The sequence below is a fragment of the Hyla sarda genome, chromosome 2, assembly GCF_029499605.1.
Source record: "Hyla sarda isolate aHylSar1 chromosome 2, aHylSar1.hap1, whole genome shotgun sequence".
NCBI classification, from domain to species: domain Eukaryota; kingdom Metazoa; phylum Chordata; class Amphibia; order Anura; family Hylidae; genus Hyla; species Hyla sarda.
The window spans coordinates 85,143,810-85,162,887 of NC_079190.1; the positions used below are offsets into that span (position 1 = coordinate 85,143,810).

General features: G+C 41.7%; 1 protein-coding gene and 1 long non-coding RNA gene across 4 annotated transcripts in view; one reads left to right on the forward strand and one right to left on the reverse strand.

The window, feature by feature from the left end:
- The window catches only part of LOC130357647 (uncharacterized), a 38,226-nt gene extending 23,818 nt beyond the window's left edge, over positions 1-14,408 (forward strand). The window contains exons 2-3 of the long non-coding RNA XR_008889209.1: positions 5,783-5,850; positions 13,799-14,408. This is a non-coding gene — a long non-coding RNA (uncharacterized LOC130357647). The remainder of the gene's footprint in view (positions 1-5,782; positions 5,851-13,798) is intronic.
- Positions 14,409-15,171: 763 nt separating this feature from the next.
- The window catches only part of PYM1 (PYM homolog 1, exon junction complex associated factor), a 35,023-nt gene continuing 31,116 nt past the window's right edge, over positions 15,172-19,078 (reverse strand). For 2 of the 3 annotated variants that reach the window (XM_056562373.1, XM_056562372.1), the window contains exon 3: positions 15,173-17,788. In XM_056562373.1, the coding sequence (XP_056418348.1) occupies positions 17,335-17,788 (454 nt within the window). In that variant the 3' untranslated portion in view covers positions 15,173-17,334. Of the gene's footprint in view, positions 17,789-19,078 lie in introns of all 3 variants that reach the window. The other variant, XM_056562371.1, reaches the window with a different exon arrangement.

Below are 19,078 nucleotides of genomic sequence, written 5' to 3' on the forward strand. Positions count from 1 at the left end.
CATTTTATTAAGGTGTATCCATATAAATGGCCCACCCTGTATATGGGAAGTACAGAAGATATAGAGGGAGATTTATAAATATCTGTGCAGAGGAAAAGTTGCTGAGTTGCCCATAGCAACCAATCAGATCACTTCTTTCATTTTTCAGAGGCCTTTTCAAAAATGAAAGAAGCGATCTGTTGATTGGCAACTGGTCAACTTTTCCTCTGGACAGGGTGTGATAAATCTCCCCCATAGTTTATGGCTTAACAAATGTTTTGCCGACATCATATGTTTTACCCTTAGTCTATTTAATTATAAAAGATCAAGTTTTTAATGTTCCTTTCATTGGTTTATTGTTATTAGAGTACAATCATGTAATTTGAGGGTAAGAGGCAAGCCCAAGTGTCTAAAGTATTGTCTAATGTGTCATCACTATAAAGCCAAATTTATCCATGAATGCAGACAATGCCCAAAACTATATACACACTGACGCAGCCTTATCTAATGGACATATCTCTAGATCTAGCCCTTAGTATTTTAGTAGATACAATTAGACTGAAAAGTTAAAACTATGAAATATTATCTATGTATAAAATATTGTGCACTAGAAATGTCCCCTACTGTTTTATGTTTATATGATTTCCAACACTGTAAAATGGAAAAACAAATGAATGGAAAAACAAGGTAACGGTAAATGCATTATTAGACAAATTGGTTTCTTAGAAAAATAAAAAGGTAAAGAAAACCTCCACTGAAATAAATACTTCTTATTTGATTTAAAGGGGTTATCCACCATAAGGTGATTTTAGTAAATCCCTGCCAGACAGTAATGGACATGCTTAGGAACGATCCGTGCTTGTCTTGGGGCTAAATAGTGTGTTGTGAGATCACCATAACACTGTGGCTAGCTTTTTGTGAACTGGCTATTTCCTGTTGGAGTTTGTTCTCTCAAACTACAAATCCTATAGTTCCTTGTTTGTAAGTGTGAGGTCACTTTTCTTACTCCCACACATCAGTCACCTCACCCACTGAAACACACCTGGGCTGCCTTCAATGCAATAGGCCAGTGTTTTCTGAACAGGGTGCCTTCAGCTGTTGCAAATTCTTTCAGAATGATCTCCCTCCCACCCAGCAGTTACTCTACTCATTGAAGTAAAGACAGGCTTCCTCTGAACACCTCATCAGTGATGTAATATCTTGGCTCCACTGCAACCTGGGAAAACCTGAGACGACAATCATTTTGTATGCTGTTAAAAATAAATGTAAGGGCAAAAATCAAAGAATTGCAAGACCACCATGAAACACAGGTACATACACTATATTAGGAACTTCACTAACTTTACAGCCACTGTAGTATAGTCAAAACATAAAATCCTGCAATACCCCTCTGCAGGTCATTCACTAGGTCCCCCTGTGTGGTTCTGGAATTTTTGCTCACCATACATGTGATCATTTTGACATTTGACACCACGGGGTGAGATCTTGGGTGGAGCCCCAGATCGAGGGAGATTATCAGTGGTCTTGTATGTCTTCCATTCTCTAATTATTGCTCCCACAGTTGATTTCTTCACAACAAACTGCTTGCCTATTGCAGATTCAGTCTTCCCAGCCTGGTGCAGGTCTACAATTTTGTTTCTGGTGTCCTTTGACAGCTCTTTGGTCTTGGCCATAGTGGAGTTTGGAGTGTGACTGTTTGAGGTTGTGGACAGGTGGCTTTTATATTGATAACAAGTTCAAACAGGTGCCATTAATACAGGTAACAAGTGGAGGACAGAGGAGACTCTTAAAGAAGAAGTTACCGGTCTGTGAGAGCCAGAAATGTTGCTTATTTGTAGGTTACCTACTTATTTTACTTAGGTGAAATACTTATTTTCCACTATAATTTGCAAAACAGTTCTTTAAAAATCAGACAATGTGATTTTATTGATAATTTTTTTCTCATTAAGTCTCTCATAGTTGAGGTATACCTATGATGAAAATTACAGGCCTCTCTTCTTTTTAAGTGGGAGAACTTGCACAATTGGTGGCTGACTAAATACTTTTTTGCCCCACTGCATAACGCATTGCCAAGCGTTATATATGCTAAAATCTGCTGATTGCTTCCCTTGAAGCCCAGTACATGTAAGCACAGGTGGTGCCCAGTTATGCATAACTTGAAGCTACATATGTTCATAATTTGAAGCTACCCTCAAATCCTGTTTTTTTTTTTTGGGGGGGGGGGGGGGGTATCCAACAATAGGGCTTCCCCTGGACAGCTGTATTCTTGATTCTTGAAGTATATCTTGTTCTTGTTAACTTTTTTCTAGTACATCTTGTATTTGGCTTCTTTATCATTTAAATGAATTTTCGAGGATTAGGGTTCTTCCAAAAACAGCACTGTCACAAACAATGGCTCCAATATCCATCCATGTTGCATTGTGATTGTATGTCATGAAGTATAAAATAAATGTCCTATATAAATGTTCATCTGCATGCACAACTTGTAATTATGTTACCCTTATCTGTGTGAGTTTAGCATCCCAAGAGAGTTCATTCCCTTTTGATCAAGAAGACTGTGCAGACCACACATCTACCGACTAGTGCATAGATGTCCATTTCCAGCCAACAAGGCACCGGCTTGGGTGTCAATAGATGAAAGAGGTGTATAGAAGTGGCCCACTTGAAAAATGCCATATCTTCCAATTATTAAATATGGGGTCAGGGTGGTATGTCTGCAGCCCATATCTTATACGGTTGGATTCTTCATCATAATACCTTTAAAATGAGTCCTCACATGACCCTTGTGTATGGATCCCTGCCCGAACTGTACCCGCTGGGTAAATCTTACACAAAGAGGGGGTCATATCAGGAACCCCTAGAAAGAGGATTTGATGGAGAACCCAAATATCAGAAAAATATGTTGGTGCCTGGCCCATGATGGAAGATAGATGTATTTATCTATTTCTTGTGCATAAATGTATGACTAGGAAAGGGGAGGTTCTATTCCAGCCCAGGGGCTTAATCTAGAGGTGTCACCTTCACAGTAGGTACAAAACTCCAGTCTCTAGGGGGGCTAGGGTGCGCTTGCATGGGGAAGAAGATCTCATTTTGGATGCCAGACGCCATTTTCTACCAGACCTCATAGAATATAACTTTTGTAATTAAGTATTCCATTAATTTTTTTTCTGTGTGGTGAAACTCACAAATATAATCATTTTTTATATGTACAGTGAATATTTTACTTTCATAATAAATCATTCATTTATTAGGTTCTGCCTTAGTCTGGTAAAACTAACTTATATTGTCCTTAAAGAGAGCTGAGTTATAGTCAGAAATTTACATACCTGTTCAGCTATATGATAGATTTGGATGAATCTTTTTCCTGTTTAGTAAACTACTGGGGATAGTAGATTATATTTTGGAATTGTAGCCTATCCAGATTGGATTGGTATCTTATGGTCAGCTTAAAATCGACAGGTTGTGGCAGCAAATATCTTTAAAGAGGCACTGTCATTATGAAAAACGTATTATATTTCCTAGTTCTACTGATAAAAAATTTTAAAAAAATGAAATTTTACTTAAAAATCCAAAATAAAAATAGCCACCACTGGGGGTCATGTCTTTATGCAGACAGACTACTCAGTATAGAAGATCACCATTGCACCACTATAGCCTTCAGCTGTTCCTAAACTACAACTCCCATGATGAGAGTTGTAGTTTTGCAACAGCTAAAGGCAACAGTGCTCTAACACAGTGCTTTAAAAACACTGCATCTCCAGTTGTTGCAATGCAAAACTACAACTCCCAGCATGCTTGAACAGCCAAAGCTTTCTCAGACTCCTGATTGACAAAGAACTGATCAGACATTCAAGAGTCTGTGAAAGCTGAATGACACACATAGTGACAACTATGTTGATTAGCATCCAGCTTTACAAGGAACAGTTAGAAAATGTATGCATAAAAACTACTGTGCAGTGATTTGCAGACTGCCAGGCTGCTCCCAGACTCAGAGCAGATGAGTCATCACAGTGAGGGAGAGAGACTGACACGCCCCCTCCAGAAGGCAAGAACACAAAGCAAGTGAGCGACATATAAATGCTATAGACACATGAAAATGATATGTACATGATCAGGATTAGGTACTGCGTAACATATCACTTTTGTTTTCTTCACTATGATAGGTACGCTTTTGTTTGGGTGGTGTAAGAGGGATTTTTTATCATTATTTTCGATCTAGTGTAGACAAATAATGATAACCCTACCACCTGCTTGTATCAGTTTTGTGACAAGCACCACAGCTGTCCTCATTTTGTGTGAGATATTGCAAGGTGCATAAAAATGATACAAACATTGGTTCCTTTGATCCATTCTTACATTTACAGTTTAAGACACAAGGTAGTAGAATCTTCTTGCCTCCTTGCAAACATGGAAAATAAAAATATTCCAGTCATCAAAAAATATTTGAGTGTCCTTTTAAGTACACTGCTCAAAAAAATGAAGGGAACACTTAACACAATGTAACTCTAGGCAAATCACACTTCTGTGAAATCACACTGTCCACTCAGGAAGCAACACTGATTGACAATCAATTTCACATGCTGTTGTGCAAATGGAACAGAAAACAGGTGGAAATTATAGGCAATTAGCAAGACACCCCCAATAAAGGAGTGGTTCTGCAGGTGGTGACCACAGACCACTTCTCAGTTCCTATGCTTCCTGGCTGATGTTTTGATCACTTTTGAATGCTGGCGGTGCTTTCACTCAAGTGGTAGCATGAGACGGAGTCTACTACCCACACAAGTGGCTCAGGTAGTACAGCTCATCCAGAATGGCACATCACTGTAACCTGTGGCAAGAAGGTTAGCTGTGTCTGTCAGTGTAGTGTCCAATGCATGGAGGCGCTACCAGGAGAGAGGCCAGTACATCAGGAGACGTGGAGGAAGCTGTAGGAGGGCAACAACCCAGCAGCAGGACCGCTACCTCAGCCTTTGTGCAAGGAGAAGCAGGAGGAGCACTGCCAGAGCCTTGCAAAATGACCTCCAGCAGGCTACAAATGTGCATGTGTCCACTCAAACGGTCAAAAACTGGCGTCCGTGCTCTTCACAGATGAAAGCAGGTTCACACTGAGCACACGTGACAGACATGACAGAGTCTGGAGATGCCATGGAGAACATTCTGCTGCCTGCAACATCCCCCAGCATTACCGGTTTGGCAGTGGGTCAGTAATGGTATGGGGTGGCATTTATTTGGGGGGCCGCACAGCCCTCTATGCCAGAGGTAGCCTGACTGCCATTAGGTACCGAGATGAGATCCTCAGACCCCTTGTGAGACCATATGCTGGTGTGGTTGGCCCTGGGTTCCTCCTAATGCAAGATATTGCTAGACCTCATGTGGCTGGTGTGTGTCAGCAGTTCCTGCAAAAGGAAGGTATTGATGCTATGGACTGGCCCACCCGTTTCTCAGACCTGAATCCGATTGAGCACATCTGGGGCATCATGTGTCGCTCCATCCACCAACGCCACGTTGCACCACAGACTGTCCAGGAGTTGCTTTAGTCAAGGTCTGGGGGGACATCCCTCAGGAGACCATCCACCACCTCATCAGGAGCATGCCCAGGCATTGTAGGGAGGTCATACAGGCACGTGGAGGCCACACACACTACTGAGCCTCATTTTAACTTGTTTTAAGGACATTACATCAAAGTTGGATCAGCCTGTAGTGTGGTTTTCCACTTTGATTTTGTGTGTGACTCCATATCCAGACCTCCTTGGATTGATAAATTTAATCTTCATTGATAATTTTTGTGTGATTTTGTTGTCAGCACATTACTTTGTCAGCCGACCAGGAGGAGCAGCCCGAGATGGGAGCCGAGTGACCAGTATCTATACGGTGAGTGTAGGATGCCTGTCTAGATCTTAGTTGTACCAGTATTGATATCTATTACCGTATTGTCCTAGCACCACCACGGCTGGAGTTACCTGGTTATCTGCAGTGCCTTTGTGTTGTTCATCTCTGGGAGCTGCCTAGCTAAGGTATCGGTGCCACTTGCCTTCTCTCTATTGACATTCAACTGTGTAAAGACGAAAGTATTTCATCCTCACTGTGCCAGTCACTACACTGGTTACCAATTCAGTCCAGAATACAGTACAAAATCCTCAGTCTCACACACAAAGCTCTCCACAATGCTGCACCTCCCTACATCTCCTCTCTCATCTCTGTCTACCATCCTACACGTTCTCTCCGATCTGCTAATGACCTCACACTAACATCTTCTATAATCCGAACTTCTCACTCCCGTCTCCAAGACTTCACTCGTGCTGCACCGGTTCTCTGGAATGCTATCCCTCAATACCTCAGACTCAACAACAACATCCATAGTTTCAAACGTGGCCTAAAAACACTTCTCTTCAGACAGGCCTATAACAGTCTCTAATTGGCCTCAACATATCCCCAACATATCCTCAATATATCCCCACACCTCTTATTTGAATAGTTATTGTGTAATTTTATGTCTGATACTTGTCTTTGTTTGTACCCCATAATTGTAAGCGCTGCGGAATCTGTAGGCGCTATATAAATAAATAAAAATATGATTAGTTAATTCATTCAGATCTAGGATGTGTTATCTTAGTTTTCCCTTTATTTTTTTGAGCACTGTATATATTTAATAACCTAAGAAGGCACAACAATTACCCATTTTGTAAAATTGCTAAATATATGACAAATAACCAGTCTTCCTCAAACAGTGCCCACATCCTTCTGGTAGCAATGTGATTAACCCACAAGATTTCACTAGGCAAAAATAAAAATGCCAACATCAGAAACATGCCAGCCAATATTTTGCTGTGATTCACAAGATGAAGACACTATGGCATATTTGCTTGTGTATTGTGGTAGTGTGAAATGTTTGCAGCAATACCAGCTTCTGTGTCTTAGGGCAATATTATCCACAGTAGATGTGCTTTATATAACAAGCATGTGATTGTCAGCTGAAAATGTGCCACAAACCATAAAGCAACTTTGCACAGTTCATCGAATCACAAATAGGTAAAATATGGATGTTGAAGAAGAAAATGTTGAGGCGGCTGATCTAACAAAGTGTAATGTCTACAAGAGTCACTGGCTATGTATAGTAGCTGGTAATTTAATATTTATTTCCTGAACCTGATTGTCGGCCATCATTTGGTTTGTTCTTTTGCTTAAAGCACCAATTGCAGCCAATTGTACATTGTAGAAACTTGTCTGTCAAAAAGTTCTGTTGGGGCATTGAGAGACAAAGAATCAATATGGGGAGAAAAGAATAGAAATTCCTCATATAAATTAGCAATCTTGCCAATGAGTGGCAGATCTTTTCCTTCGACCATTGGCTTTCCCAATATCTGGGGAAATTACAGACCCTTATATATCATAAGATTCCAAGCAATGGGTGCACCACAGCCTCACCTATATCTCCATGATACAGGCCAAAATCAATTTCCTGTATGTCACTTACCAAATGTTCAGTTTTTGGGACACCTTTATTTAATAATCTGGTTTCCCTGTAGCAGTGGATGTACTGTACATCATCTTTTGGGTATGCCACATTACTTGTCCAATCACCTCAAACACATTTAGGCTGTCTCGGTGCCTAAATTAGGTGCCCTGTCCTATTATAGAGTCCTAACATGATTTGAATCTATTTGTTTCCAAACAATCTCCCCTTCACGTCTCATTAGTTGCTACAGGAGGGAGAGGGTGTAGTCTCTCAATTCCATTTACATGCTTGGGACAGAGATTTGAGGTAATCCCTGGGATGAGATGAAATTAGTAGAGATGAGCAAACTTTTGAAAAATTCAATTCGTCTGATTCGCCGAATTTTCAGATAAAATTTGGTTTGGGTCGAATTTATTTGCGGCAAATCTATATAAAAAATGGCTATTTCTGGCCTACAGAGAGCCTCAATAGGGTTGTAGAACACTTTGCTTTGTTCTAACATGCATATGGACTGTGCTGGGGTAGTGAGATAATACTGCTATTCAGTATGACATGCAGATTACAGTATGACATGCAATGACAAAGCCTGGAGGTTTTGGCAGCATGAGGAGACCATATAGTGGCTGAATGACACAGCATGGAGGTGTTGGCAGCATGAGGAGACCATATAGTAGCTGAATGACACAGCGTGGAGGTGTTGGCAGCATGAGGAGACCATATAGTGGCTGAATGACACAGCTTGGAGGTGACTGAAGCATGAGGAGACCATATAGTGGCGGAATGACACAGCTTGGATGTGGCTGAATGACACAGCCTGGAGGTGGCTGAAGCATACTCATGCTTCAGCCACCTCCAGGCTGTGCCCTTCAGCCACTATAGAGTTTCCTCATAATTCAGCCACTATAGGGTCTCCTCGTGCTTCAGCCACCTCTAGGCTGTACCATTCAGCCACTATAGGGTCTCCTCATGATTCAGCCACCTCCAGGCTGTGTCATTCAGCCAATATATGGTTTACTGATGTTGCTGGGCATGGGCCTAAACATTTTTATGGTAGCACTAGCTACCATAAATCTTCAATTTGAATTTCACTATATGGTCTTCTCATACTGCCAACACCTTTGCACTGTGTCATTTAGCCACTATATGGTCTCCTCATGTTGCCAACACTTCCACACTGTGTCATTCAGCCACTATATGGTCTCCTTATGGTTCAGCCACCTCAAGGCTGTGTCATTCAGCCACTATATCGTCTCCTCATGCTGCCAACACCTCCACACTGTGTCATTCAGCCACTATATGGTCTCCTCATTATTCAGCCACCTCCAGGCTGTCATTCTGCCACTATATGGTCTCCTTATGCTTCAGCCACCTCCAGGCTGTGCCATTCTGCCACTATATGGTCTCCTCATGCTTCAGCCACCTCTAGGCTGTGCTATTCAGCCACTATAGGGTCTCATGATTCAGCCACCTCCAGGCTGTGTCATTCAGCCAATATATGGTTTCCTGATGACAGATGTCCATTGTAGACATGAATAAACATGAATGGAGGGGGCGTGGCATGACGTCACGTCACGTTCCCATCTCGGAAGCCCGGCGGTTTCCGAAACTGCAGAAGCAGCTACGCATAGAATGCGGGCTGCTGCAGGGAGATCGCGGGGGGTCCCAGCGGCGGGCCCCCTGCAATCAGACATCTTATCCCCTATCCTTTCGATAGGGGATAAGATGTTTTTGCCTGGAATACCCCTTTAAGGCTCACTATACCCCTTGTTACATTCCTTGAGGGGTGTAGCTTCCAAAATAGTATGCCACGTGGGGGTAATTTTGCTGTTCTGGCACCATGGGGGCTTCCTAAATGCAACATGGCCCCCAAAAACCATGACAGCAAAAAAAAATAATAATTTCAAAAATCCCTGTTTCTCTTTCCCTCTTGAGTCATGTTGTGAGCTCGCAGAGCACTTTATGTCAACATATGGGGTATTTCCATACTAGAGAGAAATTGGGCTACAAATTTTGGGGAGCTTTTTCTCCTTACACCACTTTTAAAAATGAAAAAAAAAATGGGGCTACAAGAACAGGTTAGTGTAAAAAATGCCCATTTAGATTTTTCTTCTCCACTTTGCCGCTATTCTTGTGAAACACCTAAAGCGTTAAACTTTTTGAATGTCATTTTGAATATTTTGAGGGGTGTAGTTTCTATAATGCGGTCATTTATGGGGTATTTCTCACAGAAAGGCCCCTCAAATCCACTTCAAACTTAACTGGTCCCTGAAAAATTCAAATTTTGAAATTTTTGTGAAAATGTAGAAAATTGCTGCTATACATTGAAGCCCTCTAATTTCTTCCAAAAGTAAAAACATGTCAACTTTGTGATGCCAATAAAGTAGACATATTGTATATGTGAATTAATATAACATTTGGAATGTCCATTTTCCTTACAAGCAGAGAGTTTCAAAGTTAGAAAAATGCAAAATTTTCATGACATTTTCCCACTATGCTAAAGTAATATATGTCACGAAAAAACTCTCTCGAAATCAGAATAAATGGTAAAAGCATCCCAGAGCTATTCATGCATAAAGTGACAGTAGTCAGAATTGCAAAAAAAGGGCTGAGTCCTTAAAGGGGTACTCCGTGGTCAAAGTGTTTTTCCGTTTTTGACTTACCGTTTGTTTTGTTTCATTTCTATTCTTGTTGTTTAGCCTACTCTATTTCCGTTCTTTGTTGTCTTTTTATCCCCCACTTTGTTTTCCTATCTTTGCTTCTATTTCCTGTTTCTTGCTGTGCTGAAAACTACAAATCCCAGCATGCCACATGCCTTGCTGGTTTGGGGCGGCTCCTTTTTTTTACATTTTTTATTCCGCCCTTTACCCACCCTACTATTTTCCCGGGTCGGCCCCCTTATACACAGCACACTAATATAATCAGCCCTGGTTGGGATACACTGGCATACACACACAAAAGGGACTACAACTCCCAGCATGTGTCATTCAGGAGTCTTCAGTCTGTGGTATAACACCAGCATGCTGCCTCTGTAGTCTCCTGGGGGTTGTAGTTCACCAAACCTCTATAGGACATACACCAGTGTTTCCCAACCAGGGTGCCTCCAGGTGTTGCAAAACTACTACTACCAGCATGCCCGGACAGCCAAAAGCTGTCCGGGCATGCTGGGAGTTGTAGTTTTGATGCAGCTGACGACACCCTGGTTGGGAAACAATGCACTTTGTTTGTAATATACTGAATAGGCTTGGCCAGTGTTCCTAATCAGTGTGCCTCCAGCTGTTGCAAAACTACAACTCCCAGCATGCCCAAAGACTGTAAGGGAATGCTGGGAGTTGTAGTTTTACAACAGCTGGAGGCACACTGGTTTGGAAACACTGGTGTAACATGATGTGTATGCTGAATAGGCTAGGACAATGTTTCCCAACCAGTGTGCCTCTAGCTGTTGCAAAACTACAACTCCAAGCCTGCCCAAAGTCTGTCCAGGCATGCTGGGAGTTGTAGTTTTGCAACAGCTGGAGGCACACTGGTTTGTAAACACTAGCATACACACACATAATAGGGACTAAAACTCCCAGCATGTGTCATTCAGGAGTCCCCCCCCCCCCCCTCCTTCACATATAGAAATCATCCCCAGTCCGAGATTTATTCCCCTGCAGTCTATACATCCCCAGCCCATGCACTTTGTTATCCTCCCCTTCAGATAACACTCTTATCTTCTCTGCCTTCTTTCAGTGCAGACCTGCATCCTCAGAAGACAGTGCAGGGGGAGGGGAGATGAGGAGCTGTGTATGTCCTCTCTCTCCCCCTGCTCTGGCTTCTTTCTCTCATGCAGACCTGCGTTCTCCAGGAGGGGGAGATGAGGGGGCGTGGATTATCTCTGTCATGCAGTCATGAAGGAACAGAGAAAAAAAGCCATGACATGTTGTCCACAGCCTAATCCTAACATGGCCAACATTGTGGACAACAGTCAGAGATTCAACACAGAATTACAGAACTTCCTGGCGCATAAACAGGTAAGAAAAAAAAGACACATGCTACACAAACATATAATACATGTCAATTGCAAAAAACATGAACATTAAAAGAAGATGCAATATAGCCAAAAACCTTAACCACCAGAGTACCCCTTTAAGGTGAAAAAGGGCCGAGTCCTTTAGGGGTTATACCTTACTCAAATCTAACATGTATGATCTTCAAGGAGTAGTCCGGCGCGCACTTTTTTCATTTTATCCCGTCTGGGCTGCAAAATAAAAGAAAACACACTTTCTCTTACCTGCCAACGAGCCCCCGGAGCTCCGGTACAGGTGTTCGGTCCCCGGGCTGTATTCTTCTTACTTCCTGTTAGCCCGGTATGTAACACGGAGCTTCAGCCTATCACCGGATGCAGCGATGTCCCGCCTCGGCCAGTGATAGGCTGAAGCTCCGTGTGACGTGCTGGGCTAACAGGAAGTAAGAAGAATACAGCCCGGGGACCGAACACCTGTACCGGAGTGTACCGGAGCTCCGGGGGCTCGTTGGCAGGTAAGAGAAAGTGTGTTTTCTTTTATTTTGCAGCCCGGACGGGATAAAATGACAAAAGTGCGTGCCGGACTACTCCTTTAAGGCTGATCACCTTGTCCCTAGTGTTCATTAGCACACTTAACTCATGTAAACAATCCAATTATACAAATAAATGGAAGACTATCAGACAATGCTGTAGTTTCATTATTATGCATTCTATATGACTTTCAAATATTAATCAATGAAATGTGCACTGAGGACAAGCAGGGCCCTGTGCACCGAGGACAAGCAGGGCCCTGTGCACCGAGCACATGTACCGGAGTGTACCAGAGCCCCGGGGGCTCGTTGGCAGGTAAGAGAAAGTGTGTTTTCTTTTATTTTGCAGCCCGGACGGGATAAAATGACAAAAGTGCGTGCCGGACTACTCCTTTAAGGCTGATCACCTTGTCCCTAGTGTTCATTAGCACACTTAACTCATGTAAACAATCCAATTATACAAATAAATGGAAGACTATCAGACAGTGCTGTAGTTTCATTATTATGCATTCTATATGACTTTCAAATATTAATCAATGAAATCTAAATTGAACCATAAACATTCAATAGGACTACATCTAAGTCATTCATATGACTGCTGTTTGTTATTGCATGAGCATGGTCAGTATGTGGGTTGGCCAGCTATGACTACAAACAAAACAAATATATTGCTTACATTTCTTTATTATCTGAAGCAGGGTCTGAATTCTCCTGGGCAACTTTTTTTTAATTATGGATTTTGGTATTATTGTAACTAATTTTACAAACTGGAAGGAAATTTTTCTTACAGTCCAGGTAGCAACATGGTAAGTTTAGACATGAAGCCTGGCATTGTTTCGTTACTGTTGCCTGAAAACAATAGTTCTAACCCCGAGAGACTCAATCGTCTACTGGTAACAGGAACCTGCAGACAACTTCTAATTTTAGCCTTGACTTCTAGTATAGCATATTTCCAATAAAATAACAGAAAATGTTTCCAGACAGCAGGAAAGATACAAGAATTCTTGGATGACTTCTAAGGGGCATCACAAGTAGGAGTAGTAATGTCTTCCATTTGCTACACAGAATGCTCAAATGGGCACTGTCATTTGCAAAAGCTGTTTAATATAATGTAGATAATAACGATATGTATATTTCTAATATACATTGGCTTTAAAATGTTTATATTTTTGGTAGAATAAATTCTGCCATGTCCCTGCGACTATTGCCTGTGTGTCTCAGCTGGGACCAAATACAGGAAGTGCGGGTAAACAAGTAGGGCCCTGTGCACCGAGGACAAGCAAGGCACTGTGCACCGAGGACAAGCAGGGCCCTGTGCACCGAGGACAAGCAGGGCCCTGTGCACCGAGGACAAGCAGGGCCCTGTGCACCGAGGACAAGCAGGGCCCTGTGCACCGAGGACAAGCAGGGCCCTGTGCACCGAGGACAAGCAGGGCCCTGTACACCGAGGACAAGCAGGGCTCTGTACACTGAGGACAAGCAGGGCTCTGTGCAGTGAGGACAAGCAGGGCTCTGTACACTGAGGACAAGCAGGGCTCTGTGCAGTGAGGCTCTGTGACATACCCCCGGCTCACACAGCAGACTGACTGACAAGCCAGGAGCCTGCAGAGAGCCCTGCTTGTCCCGCCCACATTTCCTGTATTTTGTCCCAGCAGAGACACACAAGTAAGACAAAATATCTGAAGTGATGATACCAAGTATGTTTATTTTTGTTTACATTATTTTATTTAAAATATGGTAAAAGGGAGGCGATTTAAACTAAATCTAAACTTAGTGGAGGAGCTTTAGGTTTATAAACACTTTATTTGCTATTTTTTTTTGTCTCCATAGGGGGCTATTACATTTCATGGCATAGCATTGATCAGTGATCTTGGTGACAATTGGATGGCAAAGGCAATTACCTCGCAGAAGTACCAATCAAGCCCACCTACCCCCGACCTACCAGTCCAACCCACCAGCACAGGCTATAGTTAGCGGCCCCTGGCTTTTGAAATCAGCTGGGGGCCGCCTGGTACAGAATGGGATAGAGTCAGAATCTCTCTCCAAACATCTACCCCAGGACGTAACCGTAGCCCAGGGTGGGGAAAGGGTTAATAACCGTGCAACAAACAACTTGTATTTAACTTTTTTGTGGCATGCTTCACTAGTTTTCCCCTCTGCAGGCTCTCTCTAATCTTCAGCATTCAGTTGTCCTTGTAGTGGGTGGAGACTAGCTGGTATGATGTCTTCCATACAGGACAAGCACACAGCTTTCAGAAGCTCCTCTCTGTCTCTCTCTACAGCTCATTTTCTTCCTACCCTCTCCATAGATTTCTTTGGTCAGTCTGTAGCCTGATACCACTGTAAACTTAAAAAAAAAAAAAAAAATGATGGGTATTACTTCTTTGGGAGTGGGGTGCCAATAAGTGGAGGTATCCTTCTCAAATAAAAAAAAGAAAAAAACTACATCACAAAGTTTCTCACCCTTGTACTATTGATCTAAGCAATGTTTGTTAAAAGGATAGTTACCACAGTTATCATTTAGAGCAGTTTTATAAAATTAAAGGGTTATTGGTTTTTACAGGTAAAAAAATAAATAAATAAAAACTGCCAGAAATACTATGTTGATACAGAGGGAAGATCTTTTTTCCTCCAAATTTATCAAAAGGCGCATATTCTTCATAAATAAATAGATAACTTTCCAATTGTGGTCCGGGCTGGATGAAATGCTATTAAGATTATGCAAAAATTTGCAAAAATTTGAAATAGTCTCATATGATAAACCAGCAACAACTACAAAAGCCAAAGCATATCTGACTTCATCCTAAGGAGTTTTACTTACTGTAAATAAATTATCATTGTAAATACAATGATACATTTCCCCACAAGCTTTTAAAAAGTAATAGATCTCTTGTTCTTGTAAGGTGTTATGGAATTCTTTTACTGCCAAAAGTGGCTCAGTCAACGCTGCTATTCTTGTTGATATATATATATATATATATATATATATATTATATACACCAAAACCCTGCTGGACTCCATAATAAATCAATAGGGTCTGTCGAGATACGTTTGATAGCTGGCATGTACCTATGTACAATTCACTGAAAGGAAAATGGTATAAATTCTTGCTATGGCTTTTCCTGATTACCATTAAAAGTCAAAAGACCAAGAATATTCCTATACAAAACATTTAGCTGCCCCTAGTGTTAATTACTCCATGTGGAACACAATAAAAAATTTCTAGTGCAACATGTTTATTACACCTTCTATTTTATAAAAAAAAGAAAAATAATAATAATACAACAATAGTAACAAACAGTACAATACATGTCAAATAAATGCCATGGTAAGTCGCCCCAACACAAAAAAGGAGGGGACCAGAGTATATGAATATGACACAGAAGATACTAAATATGTCCACACATAACAAAAAGACACAATAGATGATCCTAAATTGCCGACATGGTACACATACTGTATACAGTTATACGTCACCTGGTTGTAACTTTATTAAACATAATCACTTAAAACAAAGAGCAAAAAAAAGTGACGTCCTGTCATAAAACATGACTTTCCCATAACAATCCGCTTCCTCGCCATAGACCCTGATCACAACTGCATTTGTGCAGAGCGGCATGTTAAAAATATGCAGGGTTTCTTGCTGCTGTGTTGCGCCTCCTTTTGCCAATATTTCTGTGCGATTTTAAAAAATAAGGCAACAAAAAAACGCCAGAAAATGCATGTTACAGTAAAAAAGAATTCTGGGTTCTTGGTGCATTTTTAAAGCTAAAAATACAACGAAATAACTGTGTGGGTTCAAAACACCTTGTAGTATGAGAGTAGACATATTAACCAGAGCAACTTGACATATAGGCTCTTGTAGCTTCATGGAAGGAACCTCTGTCATCTGTTGCTTAAAGAAGAACTCCAGCAAAAATTATCCACAGTATAGGGGATAAGCAGCTGATCGGGGGGGTCCCAGCTGTCAAACCCCCATGATCTCCAGAACGGGACCTGGCACTTAGTGAGGACGACACACGCTCCATTCATTTCTATGGGAGTTCCTAAAAGACCTGACTACACTCGGGAATCACCGGTGCTCCCATAGAAATAAACGTGCAGTCTACCGGTAGACAACACAGGCTCCGGGGTCCCATCGATCATGGGGGGTCCCAGTGATCAGCTACTTATCCCCGTTATTTTTTGCTAGAGTTCTTCTTTAAACATTCAAAAGGGCTCTTCTGGTTGGAAGCAATTAATACCCATTTACTTAGTAGGTGATAAATACTAGTTCGGTGGTGGGGTCTGACTGCTGGGACCCCTCACTATTTCCCAGAACAGGGGGGGCTACAATCCTCCAGCCGCAAGGATGCGGCTTGTTGAAGTTTGAATAATGCTGCGTTTGAGCCTGCCACTCAAATGAAAATCTACTGCCGAAAATAGCCGAACCCAGCCCTCGACAGTGCCCTAAAATTTGAATTAGGTGGCAGGCCACACGCTCTGTTATAAAAGCTGAATATTAAGTGATCACCCTTTAACTAATACATTCCCCTGTTCAACAACAACAAAATTCAAAACCCACAAATATGTTAAAATGTAAAAAGAAAAAAAAAAAAAAGGAAAAAAAAAAAACAAAAGTGTATGTGTACCCCCATATACCATGAAACGTCCATTATTGCTAATGCATATATCCTTTCTATGTATCCTGCTTTTTTTAGCCAACTATGCGAATCTTTTTTGTATATAGTTTTTTTCTCCCCCCGAAAAACATCTTCTCCACCAGTCACTATGTATCAAATGTATGCTAAGGAGGTAAAGCAGTGCTTTCCAAACAGGGTGCCTCCAGCTGTTGCACAACTACAACTCCCAGCATGCCCGGACAGCCGCTGGCTGTCCGGGCATGCTGGGATTTGTAGTTTTGCAACAGCTGGAGGCACACTCTTTGGAAAACACTGAGGTAAAGGATACATTGTGATCTAGAAGAAATCCATCAAGTAGGAATTATTGCTTTAATTTTGTACAATGTTCGCCATTCGTTCAATCCATTTGACATATCTAGAGACTAATCTTTTGTCAGTAAAAAACAAAAACGTGGATGGGCATGAAGCGAGTTCTTCTCAATTGCAATATGGAACTCTACGTGACCTTCAGATACCGAAACATGATGGCCGTTTAAACTTGTGGCTGCTTTGGCGGTATCGTTCTTCTCGCCTAAGTGCCAATGAGCTGGAAATTAGATCCCCAATATTTAATGTCCTTCGGGAAAACAGAAAGATCTTTCCCTGGGAAACTACAATGGACTGAATGGGAAAGAGATAACAAACAAACCATAAAACGCCTAGTATGTCCCCTGGCAGTCTGGCCCACGATGGAGGCCTTATCATCTATAAGTCCAGCTCCAGGTCCTCTATCTCTTCCTCTAATGCTTTCCTCCTTGCCAGCTTTTCTACCTGCTCTTTGGAAGGCTGCTTAATCTCTCCAGAGTCTAATTTCTGCTGTAGGTCCTCCACCTGTCGAAGCTTCTTGCGCAGGTTCTTAATTTTCTTGGCCTTCTCGGCTGCAGCGTTTTCAGTATCCGCTTTGTCCTTTTGCACCTCGGATTCTGAAATACTTATCTTCTCCATGTTCTGCCTGGTTTCCTCCACCACCTCTCGCTCTCCTTTGTCTTGCTTCCTTTTCTCTTTGCGCTTCATATTCCTTTTGGCTGTTTTAGACAAAGCGGTTTCGGTCTCTGGTTTGGTAGACTGTTGAGTTTTGTTAGCGGGAGGGTCGGTGTGGCTAAGTCCGGGCGGAAGCGAGGGTTTGCTTTTAAAAAACTTGACATACTTGTTTTCATAGCTGTAAGAACGCAATAAAACAAGACAATAAAATGTATTAGTTGGATGTGAAAAGAAAATTAAAACAGCACAATATCTTTGTACCTGAAAACCAGGATATATTTGTACTATTTGATATAATCATACAATACATATATATTTGTAATATACATTGGTTAAAAAAAAGTGTATATTTTGGGGTGAAAAAATGCTGTCCCTGCACAGAGCCCCCCACTTGTCAGCTCACACTTGTATTCGGATTCCTCACAGAGACACACAGACAATAGCTGCAGGGACAAAAATATACCGTACATATTTTTTAACCAATGTACAGTATATTACAAATACACATTTATTGTTATTTTCTACATTACATAAAACATTTTTGCTAATGACAAGTACACTTTAAATTAACAAGGTTACATAAGATAAGGGAAAAAAATCCTGCTTTCCTCCATAAACAGTGCCACGCCTGGCCATGGTCGGGTATTGCAGCTCAGCCATCTTTATTAAAGGAGTACTCCAGAATAGGAAAATTGTACCCCATACTGCCAGCAGTAAAAATATAAAGAGCTACATACCTTCCTTCGCTCCCGGGGGAGTGAAGGAAGGTATGTACCTCTTTATTTTTTTTTTTTGCTGCTGGCAGTATGGAGTACAATCTTCCTATTCTGGAGTACTCCTTTAAATTAACTGTATTAAAATGCTAGAAAACAACTTATGAACAGTGGTGCTTTTTTCTGGATAAAATGCTGATTTTTTTTATTTCCTCTCACATAATCCTTTTATGCTGTCATACACTGCAGTTTTGGGGCCAAAGCCAGAATTTTATATAACAGAAAGGTGAAATATAAAAAAGGTTGGACGTATCCTTCTCCATTCTGCTGGCTGGATCTACTTCTGGCTTTGGCTCAAAAACGGCAAAGAAAGCTTTAAGAAAAAAAAAAAAAAAACCTGTGTGTGACGGTAGCCTGGTAAAATCTTCATCCTCAACACCCCTGGGAGACATTCCTGCCCCCCGGGATGGTGAGGATATGAAGTTCCTAAGTCTCCTCCACTGCCCTTTAAATAGTCCCCTGGGTGGGAAGCTATGCTTACCTAAACTGATGGAGCAGAGAGGAGACACAGGCTTTCAATCACACCAAGGGGGCGTCACTACGGACGGAGCCACAGGACTAGGTTAGTATAGCTCCCCGCCCAAGGTTCTACTTCTGGGGCAGCAGGGGAGACTTACAAACTTCATTTTCTCACAATCCCTGGGGGCAGGAACATCCCCCGGGGATGGGGAGGATAAGGATCTTATTATATATAA